This window comes from Oryx dammah, unplaced genomic scaffold (assembly GCF_014754425.2).
Source record: "Oryx dammah isolate SB20612 unplaced genomic scaffold, SCBI_Odam_1.1 HiC_scaffold_25, whole genome shotgun sequence".
Classification (NCBI taxonomy): domain Eukaryota; kingdom Metazoa; phylum Chordata; class Mammalia; order Artiodactyla; family Bovidae; genus Oryx; species Oryx dammah.
This window is the reverse complement of record NW_024070209.1, coordinates 4,343,916-4,359,951: the sequence shown is the minus strand read 5'-3', so window position 1 is coordinate 4,359,951 and position 16,036 is coordinate 4,343,916. Positions and strand designations below refer to the sequence as shown.

At 40.4% G+C, this 16,036-nt stretch overlaps 1 protein-coding gene across 2 annotated transcripts; it reads right to left on the bottom strand.

Annotated features, from left to right (window-relative positions):
- Window positions 1-1,485: 1,485 nt before the first annotated feature.
- Window positions 1,486-16,036, bottom strand: MRPL30 (mitochondrial ribosomal protein L30). 2 transcript variants are annotated; one of them, XM_040267672.1, is made up of 6 exons: window positions 15,877-16,036; window positions 8,130-8,207; window positions 6,528-6,608; window positions 2,102-2,248; window positions 1,797-1,870; window positions 1,486-1,718 (listed from the first exon to the last, which is right to left on the bottom strand). In XM_040267672.1, exons 2-6 carry the CDS (start codon window positions 8,178-8,180, stop codon window positions 1,586-1,588), a joined length of 486 nt encoding a protein of 161 aa, XP_040123606.1. In that variant the 5' UTR covers window positions 8,181-8,207; window positions 15,877-16,036; the 3' UTR covers window positions 1,486-1,585. The 2 variants fall into 2 exon arrangements, with proteins under 2 accessions (XP_040123606.1, XP_040123607.1); XM_040267673.1 differs by having other exon boundaries at window positions 15,852-15,949.

Genomic DNA, 16,036 nt, shown 5'->3' with positions numbered 1-16,036 from the left:
CTCTAGCCTGTGCTCATCTCCCGACAGGCTTTTACTCTTCCGGACAATTTCATTTCTAAACATCCAAATGAAGATTTAGATATTTTCCTTTAGTCAGGCACAGCTAAGGTTAAAATAACTTATCCAAAATTTGTTAAGACTCTTTGAGTAAAAATTAACCAATGGTCCTCTCCCCATGTTAATCAATATTAGCCCTGTAAAAGATGGGAAAACATCAGCAGGGGCAACTTTCATATCCACAACTGGCCTCAAGCTAACTAAAGCATGGACAGCTTCTGTTGTGGCAAATAGCTATCTTTCCAGTTAGAACCAGCCCTGTGAAGTTAGTATCCTTCCACTTTATATCCTCTCCAGGCTATATTCGTACCGGATGTTCAGTAATTGTAGAACTGAAACTGTGACTGCCTTGAAGCTTATTAATTCATGGATCTGGCTTCACTTCAGGCAGCACTTCTGCTTGATGCCCAGATTTTGACAGGACAGACACGGGACCACAGGCAGCGAGTATGCCAATGTTACTGCTACCTGAGCCAGGTTTTAGGAGAATAAAGGGCAAATAAAAGAAAATAAAGGGCAACTAGAATTCCGTGTCTTCAGCATCATCTTTAGTTATCAGCTGCCATAGGATCTCCCAGTACTGAATCTCTCCTAAAATTCTTACTTCTCCCCACCCCTACAAGTATCTGAAAAGGAAACGAAAGAAAATAATTTTCCCTAAAGAATTTTCCCCTTCTCATTTACTTCTTTTAAATAATAAACCTCAATTGTTGGCAGAGGTTTCTAGGAATTCAAGGAATATCAATAAAGTTTAGGCCAAATGAGATTTATAACTAGAAAATAGATACTACTGGGTGTTAAAGAATAGAATGAGGCCAAGTCCACACATGTACGTACAGACACGACAGCACACAGCCATCCATCAAGCTAATGGATGTGAGCGGTGTCTAACGCCTCTGGCTGAATCTCTGTTCCCCAGCAGAGCAGACTAAGCTCCTCTAGGGCAGGAACCACATCTGGTCAGCTCTGGATTTCCCCAACACATAACACACTCTTCACTCACAGGGCCACTTATAGGCTCTGTAACAACCTAGAGGGATGGGATGGGGAGGGAGGTTCAAGAGGGAGGGGACCTATATATACCTATGGTTGATTCATGTTGATGTTTGGCAGAAACCAACACAATACTGTAAAGCAACTATCCTTCAATTAAAAATTTAAAAAAATTTTTAAAGGACCACTCATAGAGTGTCCTGAATCCAAATGAGAAAACCAGTTTTTAAAAAAGTTAATGACTGCTAACGTGTCACCTGAAACCACGTGTTTAAACATTGCTATTCTTACCCATTTTCCAGTTATACTACTGGGGGGTGGGGGGGGGAAGGGGAGACAAACTACTGAGGGTGGGGTGGGGAGTGAATTAAACCAATTAATAGCACTAAAACCTCCAAGTCTACACCAAGGAAGAATCACACCATGTTTAGCCAGTGAAAAGCATTAGAATTTTTTCAATATTTTAGTGAGAACACTTTCTCACCATCTTTAAATAGAAATGACTTCCACTTTTTACTCTGAAGCTGCTGGGCTGTCAGCACTTCTTCGCTTCCTGGTCCGTGGGGCTCAGAAGCCACCGCACAACCAGCTCGCCAGTGCTCTTCAGGCACGTGTTGGACATGTCCTCCTCTGTTGGGAGACCCTGGGGCAGCTTCAGGGGCTTGATTCTGTGACATGAGAGGATGCTGTTAGTGTCATACCAGGTAACACATTTTAAGAAACTGCTAGAATAACAAATAACAAACCTTATCAAATGTTTAACCACTTTCAGCTTTGCATTCACGGAAGGGATATTCTTGTGAACTTGAGGAGTGTGTGCCTACAAACAAAGGAAAAAACATTAGGGATCAATTTCAACAGTGCAGATGGTCCCACGTGTCAGGAAGAGGTTAAGGTGAAGTCTCCTTCTATCTAAATCAAACTTTCTAATATATTACATGAAATAATACATTTAAACAAAAGAAATATTAAATAAGTAGGTTAAGTTTTAAAGGTGAAAAATTTACAGCAAATTTAAACAACACTAAACATGACTAAAATAGGTACATACTTTTTGTAACCCAAGCATCTTTATTATATCTTTCTCCCAATATGGACGTCTTTTTGTACTTTTTATTCTGGTAACAATATGCAGTTTATGAGGTTGCTGTGGATCCCCACCGTATTTTTCATGATCTTCAGGTGAAGGCCGAAAAACCTAGAAAGAAGAACTATAAATGATAAGTTTTCAACATAGTTTCAATGTATCCCTCCCTTTTTTTTCTCTTAAAAAAAAAACACCAAACTTCAAACAACTACAGAATGATTTCATATCTAATCATTCTACAATCCTCATCCTCAAATCGAACCTTTCTACCAGTCCAACTACTCAGATAGAAGAAGTCTAAAGAGTTCATGCACTAAGAAAATCATCTCACAGCCAGAGATTTTGTTTTGTTTTGATAAAGAACAAAGCAGGAGGAACTGGATGACAAATGCCAGGAGAAGGCACTGTACTATACTGGATGGGCCTTGAACTGCATCCCCTACCCCATTCAAGGAGGGGATAAATATAAACTTATAGTAACACATGAGTATTATTAAACAGAAGTATGTACTAGGCTACATTCCCAAATAAGGATATATGTATAACACTATTTATAATACTGAAACATTTAAAGGTCATATCCATATTCCTCAAGAGAATAGCTAAAAAATTATGATTATTGTATAGTCATAATTATTACATTCTAAATAAAACTAGTAATAATATAACTAAATCAGATATGATGCAAATAAATTCCTCTGTATTCTACTGGATTTAATGCTGCTATTAAAATGAATAAGGCTTATCATTTACCATTTTTGTAGGTACTAACTTTGAAGGATAGTCACAATATACTCTTGAGCAAAACAACCAAATTTCCACACCACAAAAAAAACAAATTTCCACACCACTATGTGTAGCAGGATTCTGTATTTGCTTCATCTATACCATGATGGAGATTCGTGACATTGTACAAGAGACAGGGATCAAGACCATCCCCATGGAAAAGAAATGCAAAAAAGCAAAATGGCTGTCTGGGGAGGCCTTACAAATAGCTGTGAAAAGAAGAGAAGCGAAAAGCAAAGGAGAAAAGGAAAGATATAAGCATCTGAATGCAGAGTTCCAAAGAATAGCAAGGAGAGATAAGAAAGCCTTCAGCGATCAATGCAAAGAAATAGAGGAAAACAACAGAATGGGAAACACGAGAGATCTCTTCAAGAAAATTAGAGATACCAAAGGAACATTTCATGCAAAGATGGGCTCAATAAAGGACAGAAATGGTCTGGACCTAACAGAAGCAGAAGATATTAAGAAGAGGTGGCAAGAATACACAGAAGAACTGTACAAAAAAGATCTTCACGACCAAGATAATCACGATGGTGTGATCACTCACCTAGAGCCAGACATCCTGGAATGTGAAGTCAAGTGGGCCTTAGGAAGCATCACTATGAACAAAGCTAGTGGAGGTGATGGAATTCCAGTGGAGCTATTTCAAATCCTGAAAGATGATGCTGTGAAAGTGCTGCACTCAATATGCCAGCAAATTTGAACTGAACTGATACCATGATGAGTGTGTACATATAATGTATTCTACAAATACTGATTCTAAGAATCTGTTCAGTTCAGTTCAGTTCAGTCACTCAGTCGTGTCCGACTCTTTGCGACCCCAGGAATCGCAGCACTCCAGGCCTCCCTATTCATCACCATCTCCCGGAGTTCACTCAGACTCATGTCCATCTAGTCCATGATGCCATCCAGCCATCTCATCCTCGGTCGTCCCTTTCTCCTCCTGCCCCCAATCCCTCCCAGCATCAGAGTCTTTTCTAATGAGTCAACTCTTCTCATGAGGTAGCCAAAGTACTGGAGTTTCAGCTTCAGCATCATTCCTTCCAAAGAAATCCCAGGGTTGATCTCCTTCAGAATGGACTGGTTGGATCTCCTTGCAGTCCAAGGGACTCTCAAGAGTCTTCTCTGACACCACAGTTCAAAAGCATCAATTCTTCGGCGCTCAGCCTTCTTCACAGTCCAACATACGACCTTAAATTCTAAACATGAGTCTAACAATTCTATATATATGTGTGTGTGTTAGTCATTCAGTCGTGTCTAACTCTTTGCTACCTCATGGACTATAGCCTATCAGGCTCCTCTGTCCATGGAATTCTCCAGGCAAGAATACTGGAGTGGGCAGGGGTTCTTCCTAACCCAGAGATCAAACCCAGCTCTCCTGAACTGCAGGCAGATTCTTTACCACTGAGCCACCAGGGAACCCATATATGTGTGTGTGTAACACACACACACACCCCCTTAAATGTAGAAAGGTCTCAAAAACATTAGGTCAAGAGTCATACCTCTGGGGAAACAGACTGAGGAAGGACAAAAAATGATGTTCCTTTAATCACAAAGAATATTACTCAATCACTAATTTCTCCAGGGAGGGATCAGGTTACATTGCTAAATGATGAAAGCCGCTAGAGAAGCATTATAGCTAAGATGATGCACAACTTTAAAAATACGTAAGAGAGAAGTACATGGAGGGTGTGGGCAGTGATTGTCTCCAAACAGGTGGGATGAAGGGTATTTTTCTAGAGCTTCTGCTGAAATGTTGGTGAGAAGAATGGAGGCAGACAGAGAATGGGGTAGGCGCACCAAAGAAAAGGAGAGACGACATGAAGAAACGGCATGAGGAACATGAAATATTTAGGAAAAGTCAGTGGTTCCATGAGAATAAGGCAGGAAAAAAAAACATGAAAAGCAATGCAAGGGGAGTTAAACCAAACTCAACTATGCTGAGTCTTTAGAAATTTCCAGAAGGCATATAAAGCTATTGAAGGTTTGAAACAATATGACATTTCAAAGATAGATTCGGAAAGAAAGCTCTTTCAAAAGAACTGGAGGTGGAGACTGATACAAAAAACTCAGGAAGGACTTAAGGACATGGTTTAAGGGTCTGAATTACAGCAGCTGTAACAGAAAAGGACTGATCTGGGGACTGTGGCCAGTAACAGATGGATTTGTGGTGGGTGAGGGAGCAGGTGGGGTTGAGATTGACTCAAAGGTTTTCAGTCTCTGAAATCAGACAGAGGATCAACTGACGTCACTAATACAAGTGATGTATTAGTAATACAACTAATACAAGCACGTTCTTTTAGTTTGGTTATTTGGAGGGAAAGTAAGACAATGAGGTCAATTTTGGATAACTTGAAATACCTATGGGTTATCCAAGCAGCAAGGTTTAGAAATTATTTGAGAAAGCAGGAATAAGTCTGGAAGATGGGCAACAGGCTACAGAGGCACACTTCAGAGTCATTTCTATGAGGCTGGAAAGTTTTCACACTCACTACAGCTGGCGATCAAAATCACTGCTTTCCACATTTTAAACAAATGTTACCATCTGTATCTACCTTTTCTTCCAGAAGTTTACAGTCTAAGAAACATGGAAAGATATGACAATGTAGTTGCAGACCATGACTTGGAAAAAAAAGAGAGTTCTGATAAAAGAACATCATGCATGTTAAAGATATCAAAATAATCGACGGTAATACTAGTTTAGCTTTTAAACAATCAGTAGAGAATGGTGGCTGCCAGAGACTGGGGAAAGAAGGTGTGAGGAGTTACTGTCTAATGGGAACAGAGTTGTTCCAATTTTGTAAGATGAAGAGTTCTGGAGAGGGATGGTTGTGATGGTCACACAGTAATATGAAAGTACTTAATATCACTGAGTGAAAGTGTCAGTCGTTCAGTTGTGTCCAACTCTTTCCGACCTCCTAGACTGCAGCTCACCAGGCTCCTCTGTCCATGGAATTCTCCAAGAAAGAATACTAAAGTGGGTTGTCATTCCCTTCTCTAGGGGATCTTCCCCACCCAGGGACTGAACCAGGGTCTCCTGCATTGCAGGTAGACTCTTTACCATCTGAGCCACCAGGGAAGCCCATAATATCACTGAAGTGTACACTTAAAAAAAGAGTTAAGATACTAAAGTTTATATCTTATGCATTTTACCATAATACTGAAAATTTGGAGAAAACAAAAAAATCTACTGAGGGCTTAGCCAGAGTTTTTCGAAAGAATGATAGGTACACACAAGTTTAGCAGAGAAGATCCAAATTAGCAACAGTTGATAGAGAGTGAAAACCAAGAGCCACAGGGACAGTCCGAGCAGGAGGAAGACAGTTTGTTTTCTCAGGACAACAGTAATATGAAAACACAAAATATTAAGGGAAAAAACCATAATCAGGAATAAACAGGTTCTGAGATGATAAAATATCCACTACTTAAAAGGCCAGTAGCACAATTTTATTTTTAATAATTATTTACCTAAATCACACTATGTTTAAAACTCTACCCTTCTACCTATATCGACAAATAATTTAACATGAAAGTTTCCAATATTGCAAAACCCAGTGCCTTTCAAAACACAACATGTAACAGGAAAACAAAACCTTGTTCTTACTTCATCTGGAATTCTTGACCTCGTAAATTTGTGACGAATCCAGTCTGTACAAACAAGAGGTTCCACACCTTTTGTTGCCATCTAAAATATGACATAAAACATTTGTTTTTTAGCACTCTATCTAGTGCAGAAATCCAAACCTACTATTTTTAGGTGACGAAAGTCTACTCTTTTTGTTCTCGTGTTAGTTGCTCAGTCTTGTCTGACTCTTTGCATCCCCATGGACTCTAGCTTGCCAGGTTCCTCTGTCCATGGAGTTCTCCAGGCAAGAATATTGGAATGGGTAGCCATTTCCTTCTCCAGGGGATCTCCCCAATGCAGGGATCGAACCTGGGTCTCCTGCATTGCAGGCAGATTCTTTACTGTCTTGAGCCATCAGGGAAGCCCTATTCTTACCTAACCTGTAATTATTAAACATTTATCTCAGCCACCTAGCTGAATGAATACATCTTATCTTACCACTAACATCAAATATTAATATAAATGTTTAAGCCAGCGATTGGCAATAGTTTCCTGTAAAGGAGTAGACAATAAATATTTCCAGTTCTGGGCTACATGGTTCTCAAAGCCAAGTCTCAGCTCTGTCACCGCAGGGCCAAAGCAGCCATCAACAATATGTAAACAAATCGTGTGGCTATGTTTTAATAAAACATTTTCAAAAACAGATGGTGGGCTGAACCTGGCCTGTAGGTTATAGTTCATCAATGCGCTCAAGACAACATATGGTAATTTACCCTTCAACGACACAATGTAAAAGAAAGTCAAAATGAGTTTCCAGTTTTCTTTCTAGTCCCAACAGTGCCATCAACTCTGGGCTCCTGTCTCCTGTTCTCTTTCTACAAGCCTGCAGTAGTATTTCTCCCAGGCTGCAAAAGAAAAAGGATTCACTGCCAATCCTTCATACCAGGAAACTCCTCTGGGTAGGCAGTAATCATCCCCTCTGTGCCTTCCCTGGACAGCAGAGAGCACTGGGAGAATAAGCAGGACGGAATGGGGGTGGGGGTGGGGGGAGGGGGGAAGTGATGGACATAGGCTCTGATCCACCAGGAAATAATACTGATCACTCAAGATTAATCTGAGGCTAAGGTAAGAATCTCAAGCACCTGACATTATTATCATCTAATTGCAGGTCCTACCTAGATTCTGGCACTCATGAGTAGACTAGGCTACACCACTGCAATTTTTAAAAGACTAGAAGGAGATACATGAAAATACAAACATAAGTGATCTCTGAGAAATTCTTTTCTTTTTACTTTCCTACATTTTTCTAATTTTCTAAGATTGAAAATGGACTCTTTTTAAAATTGAAGGGAAAAAAATCTAAAAAGATTAAGGTAAACAAAGGGGAATCAACACTAGTCATTTTTTACCAGCATGTTCTCCAGGAAAAGGTCTTTTGTGATTTCAATTCTTCAGGAATAAAACAGCAAATAAACCAAATAAAATCAACTCTCAACATTAAAAAAAAGAAAAAAATATATAAAGAAACTTAAAAATGTAACTTGCCTGTATGTTTTGTTAATTAGAAAAGAGATTAAAAGTTCTTAAGGAATAGAAAAGCAAGACAACTGGAAAAGATAATTACTGAAAAGAAACACTTACTTGTAGTCTCCCTGGGGGCCTCTGAACTATTGAGCGCAAAATCCCTGCCATGGATGTGATGGCTGTTCTCCTTAGAGGCTGTGAAAAGTGAAAAATAGATCTGTGGGTCACGTATGTTTTGGAAACAGATAGCTCTACCATTTCTGTAGTAACAAAAAGCTGAGCAAGTTGAAAAACTGAATGAAGTTTAACAGTACAATCTTGGTTGTTTTAATACAATAAAGACAAGAATTAAGTTATAATAAATGTTTTAGTGAGAGTTCAAGAAAACCATAAGCAGTAATTATACATTAACCATGTACCATTTTTACCAAAGAGTTAAACTCTAAGTTGATTTCAACAACAAAAATGGGCAGTGGAGGTTCAGTTCAGTTCAGTCACTCAGTTGTGTCCAACTCATTGCAACCCCATGAATCGCAGCACGCCAGGCCTCCTTGTCCATCACCAACTCCTGGAGTTCACTCAGACTCACATACATCGAGTCTGTGATGCCATCCAGCCATCTCATCCTCTGTCGTCCCCTTCTCCTGCCCCCAATCCCTCCCAGCATCAGAGTCTTTTCCAACGGGTCAACCCTTCGCATGAGGTGGCCAAAGTACTGGAGTTTCAGCTTTAGCATTATTCCTTCCAAAGAAATCCCAGGGCTGATCTCCTTCAGAATGGACTGGTTGGATCTCCTTGCAGTCCAAGGGACTCTCAAGTCTTATCCAACACCACAGTTCAAAGGCATCAATTCTTCAGCACTCAGCCTTCTTCACAGTCCAACTCTCACATCCATACATGACTATTGGGAATCTTCAACAGGGAGGGCAGATAAAGAATGCTTTCCTCTAGTACCACAATAAAAGAAAGAGCTGGAAAGGACTGAAGAAATCCCAACCCCTAATTGGAACTGATGACCTTCTTACTTTCAGTTCAGTTCAGTCAGTCGCTCATTCATGTCCAACTCTTTGCGACCCCATGAATTGCAGCATGCCAGGCCTCCCTGTCCATCACCAACTCCAGGAGTTCACTCAGACTCACACCCATTGAGTCCGTGATGCCATCCAGCCATCTCATCCTGGGTCGTCCCCTTCTCTTCCCGCCCTTAATCTCTCCCAGCATCAGCGTCTTTTCCAATGAGTCAACTCTTCGCATGAGGTGGCCAAAGTACTGGAGTTTCAGCTTTAGCATCATTCCCTCCAAAGAAATCCCAGGGTTGATCTCCTTCAGAATGGACTGGTTGGATCTCCTTGCAGTCCAAGGGACTCTCCAGAGTCTTCTCCAACACCATAGTTCAAAAGCATCAATTCTTCGGCGCTCAGCCTTCTTCACAGTCCAACTCTCACATCCATACATGACTACTGGAAAAACCATAGCCTTGACTAGACGGACCTTAGTCGGCAAAGTAATGTCTCTGCTTTTGAATATACTATCTAGGTTAGTCATAACTTTTCTTCCAAGGAGTAAGTGTCTTTTAATTTCATGGCTGCAGTCATCATCTGCAGTGATTTTGGAGCACAAAAAAAAAAATAAAGTCTGACACTGTTTCCACTGTTTCCCTATCTATTTGCCATGAAGTGATGGGACCAGATGCCATGATCTTCGTTTTCTGAATGTTGAGCTTTAAGCCAACTTTTTCACTCTCCTCTTTCACTTTCATCAAGAGCCTTTTTAGTTCCTCTTCACTTTCTGCCATAAGGGTGGTGTCATCTGCATATCTGAGGTGATTGAGATTTCTCCCAGCAATCTTGATTCCAGCTTGTGTTTCTTCCAGTCCAGCGTTTCTCATGATGTACTCTGCATAGAAGTTAAATAAGCAGGGTGACAATATACAGCCTTGACGTACTCCTTTTCCTATTTGGAACCAGTCTGTTGTTCCATGTCCAGTTCTAACTGTTGCTTCCTGACCTGCATACAGATTGCTCAAGAGGCAGGTCAGGTGGTCTGGTATTTCCATCTCTTTCAGAATTTCCCAGTTTATTGTGATCCACACAGTCAAAGGCTTTGGCATAGTCAATAAAGCAGAAATAGATGTTTTTCTGGAACTCTCTTGCTTTTTCCATGATCCAGCGGATGTTGGCAATTTGATCTCTGGTTCCTCTGCCTTTTCTAAAACCAGCTTGAATATCAGGGAGTTCACAGTTCACATATTGCTGAAGTCTGGCTTGGAGAATTTTGAGCATTAGTTTACTAGCATGTGAGATGAGTGCAATTGTGCGGTAGTTTGAGCATTCTTCGGCATTGCCTTTCTTTGGAATTGCAATGAAAACTGACCTTTTCCAGTCCTGTGGCCACTGCTGAGTTTTCCAAACTTGCTGGCATATTGAGTGCAGCACTTTCACAGCATCATCTTTCAGGATTTGAAATAGCTCCACTGGAATTCCATCACCTCCACTAGCTTTGTTCGTAGTGATGCTTTCTAAGGCCCACTTAACTTCACATTCCAAGATGTCTGGCTCTAGGTTAGTGATCACATCATCATGATTATCTGGGTCGTGAAGATCTTTTTTGTACAGTTCTTCTGTGTATTCTTGCCACCTCTTCTTAATATCTTCTGCTTCTTTTAGGTCCAGACTATCTGTCCTTTATTGAGCCCATCTTTGCATGAAATGTTCCCTTGGTATCTCTAATTCTCTTGAAGAGATCTCTGGTCTTTCCCATTCTGTTGTTTTCCTCTATTTCTTTGCATTGATCGCTGAAGAAGGCTTTCTTATCTCTTCTTGCTATTCTTTGGAACTCTGCATTCAGATGCTTATATCTTTCCTTTTCTTCTTTGCTTTTCGCCTCTCTTCTTTTCATAGCTATTTGTAAGGCCTCCCCAGACAGCCATTTTGCTTTTTTGCATTTCTTTTCCATGGGGATGGTCTTGATCCCTGTCTCCTGTACAATGTCACGAACCTCATTCCATAGTTCATCAGGCACTCTATCCATCAGATCTAGACCCTTAAATCTATTACTCACTTCCACTGGATAATCATCTTACTTTATTTATATGGAAAATGAATCCCAGAGAGTTCAGTCATTTTACCCAAGAGCCTCCAGCTTTTAAGAAAGTATATGGTCTGGAACCTAATTCTTCTATCACATTTTCATTAAATCCTAATACCCTTCTGTTATGAACAGTAAGATACTCTTTTTTGCTTATTTGCATGTTAAACTATTCTTAAGGAACATGCATTGTTTTTATAAAGTAAAAGTCACATTTATTTAGACACAGAACAATTATAGCCTACTATACTGACTTAAGGGCTTCCCTGGGCTCAAAGGGCAAAGAATCTACGTGCAATACAGGAGACCTGGGTATGGACAGAGGAGCCCGGTGAGCTAGAGTCCATGGGGTCACAAAGAGTCAGACATGACTGAGTGACTAACACACACACACACACACACACACACACACACTGACTTAAACGGAATGTAGAAAGATTAAGTTCATGAACTACATGCATTAATATATTTTGGATATGTGACTTAATTCATATGTTTCAATTCCCTCCCTGCCCCCCCACTCCAAGAACAGAAAGAAAATAACACCTATCTTGCAAATGAATTATTCTAAAAACATCTAAAACAGTACTTGGCACATCAGTAGCCCTTAATAGATGGTAACTTTTACTATTATAAGATCATTAAGTTATTACAAAGCTATAATAAGAGTACCCTAACATGCCAAAATAAGGTAAGTGCTGTATTTCAGTGTCTACCAGATTCTGGCTCACTCAAGCTCTTCAGGTTTTTCCTGTGGTGTGGAAAAAGCAATGAAGTTGGGGAATCAATGCAAGATGTCCCCCTAAAAGGGCCTGACTTCAGAAAAATTATCAGCAACTGAACCAGTATTTCAAAATTCTATATCAGTTTTAGAAGAGCTAACTACTATATTCTTAGTGCCCCCAAAGCAAAAATTTTGTTTTATTCCTATTCTGTACTTGTGGCATCTAGCACACTGATAGACAGCAGGCACCCAGTGTTTATTGATGCATGTCTGAATTAATTAATGGGTTACATCCATGGTCCACTCAACTGAGCATTCAGAAGTAAATCAGAATTTCATAACAGTCATTCAGATTTTATACTTCAAGCATTACAATACAGCATAGCACTTTCTACTTCAAATTATCCAGTTTGCTTGGCTGGCTGTTTAGATCCTTTCTATCTAGGCTTCTTTAGAAGAGATGCTTAATCCTCCAGCCCTCCAATCAAACAATCTAAATTATTTTCCCTACCATACTTCTTCCTCCAAAGTTAAGCATTTTCTTGGGTACTAACAAAGATAGTAGGTACCTAAGCACAAAGTTAGGTACTAATCCAATTTATTTAGCTTCACTCTTTATTAAATCTTTCTCTTATCATTTAGATTCCAGGAAAAGCCTCCTAATTTGCCTTCCTGCTTCTATTCTAATTTCCCCAAGGTCTGTTCCCCATAGCAGCAATCATCTCACTAAATCTGAAATCAGGTAACATCAACACCTCTGCTCAAAACCTTCCAAAGAGCCAGGTTTCTCATTGTTAGAGTAGGTAGTTACACACAAGCCAGAGAGGAAGGGTAGAATATCTATGTCATCCGATGACACAGGATTAGTGGTGGAACTAATATTTAGCTAAATAAAGATGTGATGGATATAGAAATAATTATAGATACATATACATACATGGGTTGGCCCTCTTAGCTGAGAGGACCTAAAAACAATGGCATCCCAATAGGGATGAGCACACCCAGTGCTAAGATCTTAGTTCCTAATAGCATTCTCTGATAAAAAGAACCAGGACTCCTTGGAGAAAAGGTTGATTACATGGCTGTAGCAAGGAATATATAAACAATATATAAAGATAAGTCTGGAACATCTTGTAGTGCTAGAAAGGAACTACTCAAAAAAGTCAAAAATGACAGGGGTATGTCAAAGGGACTAGAAGCCAACTGAAAGAGCTCCCAGCGGCTACCGCTGAGATAATATGAGCAACAAGGTAAGTAATACAGTATTGGCATATAACCCCAAACATAAACTAACCATGAATCCATACTGATATAAACAGATGAATAATGAGAGGGGGGAAAAAACCTGTCTTACAGAAGAATTTCAAATAATTTATGTAGATACTCCCCTCTCAAAGAGGCAGAGAAAAGCTATCAACAGTTAAGCATGGGGTATGCTTAAAGACTTTCTGCCAGAGTCAGGAAAGAAGTTGGGGTGGGTGGGGAGGAGGGAATAATGTTACACTAGAGAAATCTAACCAACACTACATCTTCAAAGTGATCAAGATTAACATCAACTGTTATAAAAGCCAAGCTAATAGCATGTACGGAATGACAGAATGAAAACAGCACTTCACCTCTATGTCTTCCTTCCAAAAACCCCTTTCATCACTCTAACAGAAAAATATCAGACAGACTCCAATTGAAGGACACTGTACAAAATACTTGACCAGTATCTCCTCAAATACCTGACCGCCTCAAAACTGTCACGGCTATCAAAACCAAGGTAAGTCTGAGAAACTGTCATAGTCAAGAGAAACACTTGACAACTAAACATGTGGTATCTTGGATGGAATTTTGAAAGAGTAAAAGGACATCAGGTAAAAACTAAAAGAAATCTGAATGACGTATGACCTTTAGTTAACAATGTGTTCATACTGGCTTATCAATTATAACAAATATACCACATTAATGTAAGATGTTAATAAAGGGAAATTTTGTGTGGGCAGGGTATATAGGAAATATTAATATCTGTATAACTTTTCTGTAAATCTAAAATTACTCCAAAATTAAAGTTTATTTATTACTAGACTGAAAACTTCTAACTTAATACCTTTTCATTTTAGAGTGGCAGCCAGTCCTTAACCTTCCACCCTGAGGATTTCATCCCCAATTATTCTCTTGCTCAGTTGCTATACACACCCACTGCAAGAAAGCCCTGTAACTTGCCAGGCAGGCATACTCTCCTGACTATTCCCTCTCCTAGAATGTCCCTGATACCCACATAGTTAATTCTCTCACATCCTTCAATTTCTCGCTCCAATCTCATCTTCTCAATGAGGTCCACCCTGATTCCATTATTTAACATCTTGACCCAGAGGACAATTGTCAGCACTCCCAATGTCTTTTACTCTACTTGACTTTCTTTCCAAAGCACTTAACATCTTCTAACATAATTACTTGTTAGGTTTGTCATCTACCATCTGTTTCCACCCAATAGCATGTGAGTTCCACAAGGACAAAGATTTTAAAATTTTGTTTTGTTTTTGGTTTGCTCTGTCTATTCACAGATATATTTCAAGCATCTACCTAAGCAGCACAGGCTTGTAGCAGCCACTCAATCAATTTTCGCTGAATGAAGTTTCACTTCCAGACTTCAGAAGGTGTGACAGTCAAAAGTCATTAACTTTTAATAAAGTAAAAGTTGTTCTTAATAATTAGGCACATAACTCTTGGACCTTGAAGCAATTATACTGTCTTTCACTGTACAGCTACCTTTCTCTCGGACAGATGAAAAGCCAGGAAAATAAATGCAGGGCTTCCCAGGTGGTGCAGAGGTAAAGAATCCGCCTGCCAATGCAGGAGAGGCAAGGGATGTGGGTGCGATCCCTGAGTCAGGAAGATCCCTTGGAGTAGTAGGAAATGGCAATTTACTTCAGTATTCTTGCCTGGAAAATCCAACGGACAGAGGCTGTTGAGCTACAGTCCACGGGGTCACAAAGAGTTGGACAAGACTGAGCACGCACACACACTTGAGGAGTATGATCCCACTTCAATTCCATTAAAAAGAGAGAGAGCTGTCTGTGAAACTCTAGAAGCCTATCAGAGAAACGTTAGCATATCTGGGGAGAGCAGGGCAGGCTACCAGAGCTATTTTCCCTAACTTCCACCCCTGGTATTGTCTGATAGGTTTGCTGCTGTTGTTCTTTTACAATGACCGTACATGTAACTGTTCTTAAAAAAAGAAAACTAATTCCTTTTCTAAAGAGGCAAGACATCTATTTAATAGTAAATGGGGGTCGGGAAGGAACGCAGAACGTAGAACTTCCCTTTGAGCAAACTGACATCTCTGAGGGCAAGAAATGCCTCTTTTTTGAACTCTAATGCCTACTAGGCAGCCCTCCTAAGTGCCTCTTGGGAAAATACAAAACAAAACAACGCAGAACAAGTAGCTTTGAGTAGGTAGCGATCAAGACACGGTTGCAAAATCACGACTTTTGGTAAAACGGTAATTTTTTTTTTTTTTTTGGCTGCGTCCCACAGTAAGCGGGATCTTAAGTTTCTCTACCAGGGATGGAACCCACGCCTCCTCGAGCGCAAGCGCGGAGTCTTAACCACTGGACCGTCAGGGAAATCCCAAAAGGTAAAATAAGCCAACTCCAGAGGGTTTGCGTTCGAAAATGCAGCAATTTTTAAATCAGACAATTTTGTGTCACCATTAACAATTCGTTAGGCTGACCCCAGCAGAAAGCCAAAGTTACGAGTAAAACAGAAGCACAGAAAATGCTAAAACACCCTTTCCCGCCAGACTGCCCGGCCGGGGACGCTCAGTCCTCGAGCTCCAGGAGGCGGGGCTCCTCAGGCCGCATCCCGGGATCCCTCAAACCCGGAGATGGGATCCAGCCGGTAAGCGGCTTTTCGGGAGACCAAGGGCCAACCCTGGACGCAGGCCCATACAGCTTCCTGTGACCCGTAAACCCAGAATAGACAAAATCAGTCCTCATCTGCATAGGGTTCACAGATACATGCTCCTAGCAAAAATGCAATACCTCCAGCCACTCATTCCCCACTCACCAGCAGTTGCTAGAAGTCTCTCAGCCTTAATGTAACCACTGAGGAGAACAGGAGCCGAGGAAGGACCCAGAGTGCCACACTCAAACTCGGCCGTAACACTGCGTACGCCCAGTGCAGCACTTTAGTTCCAGACGAATCCCTTCCACTCCGGCACCATAAA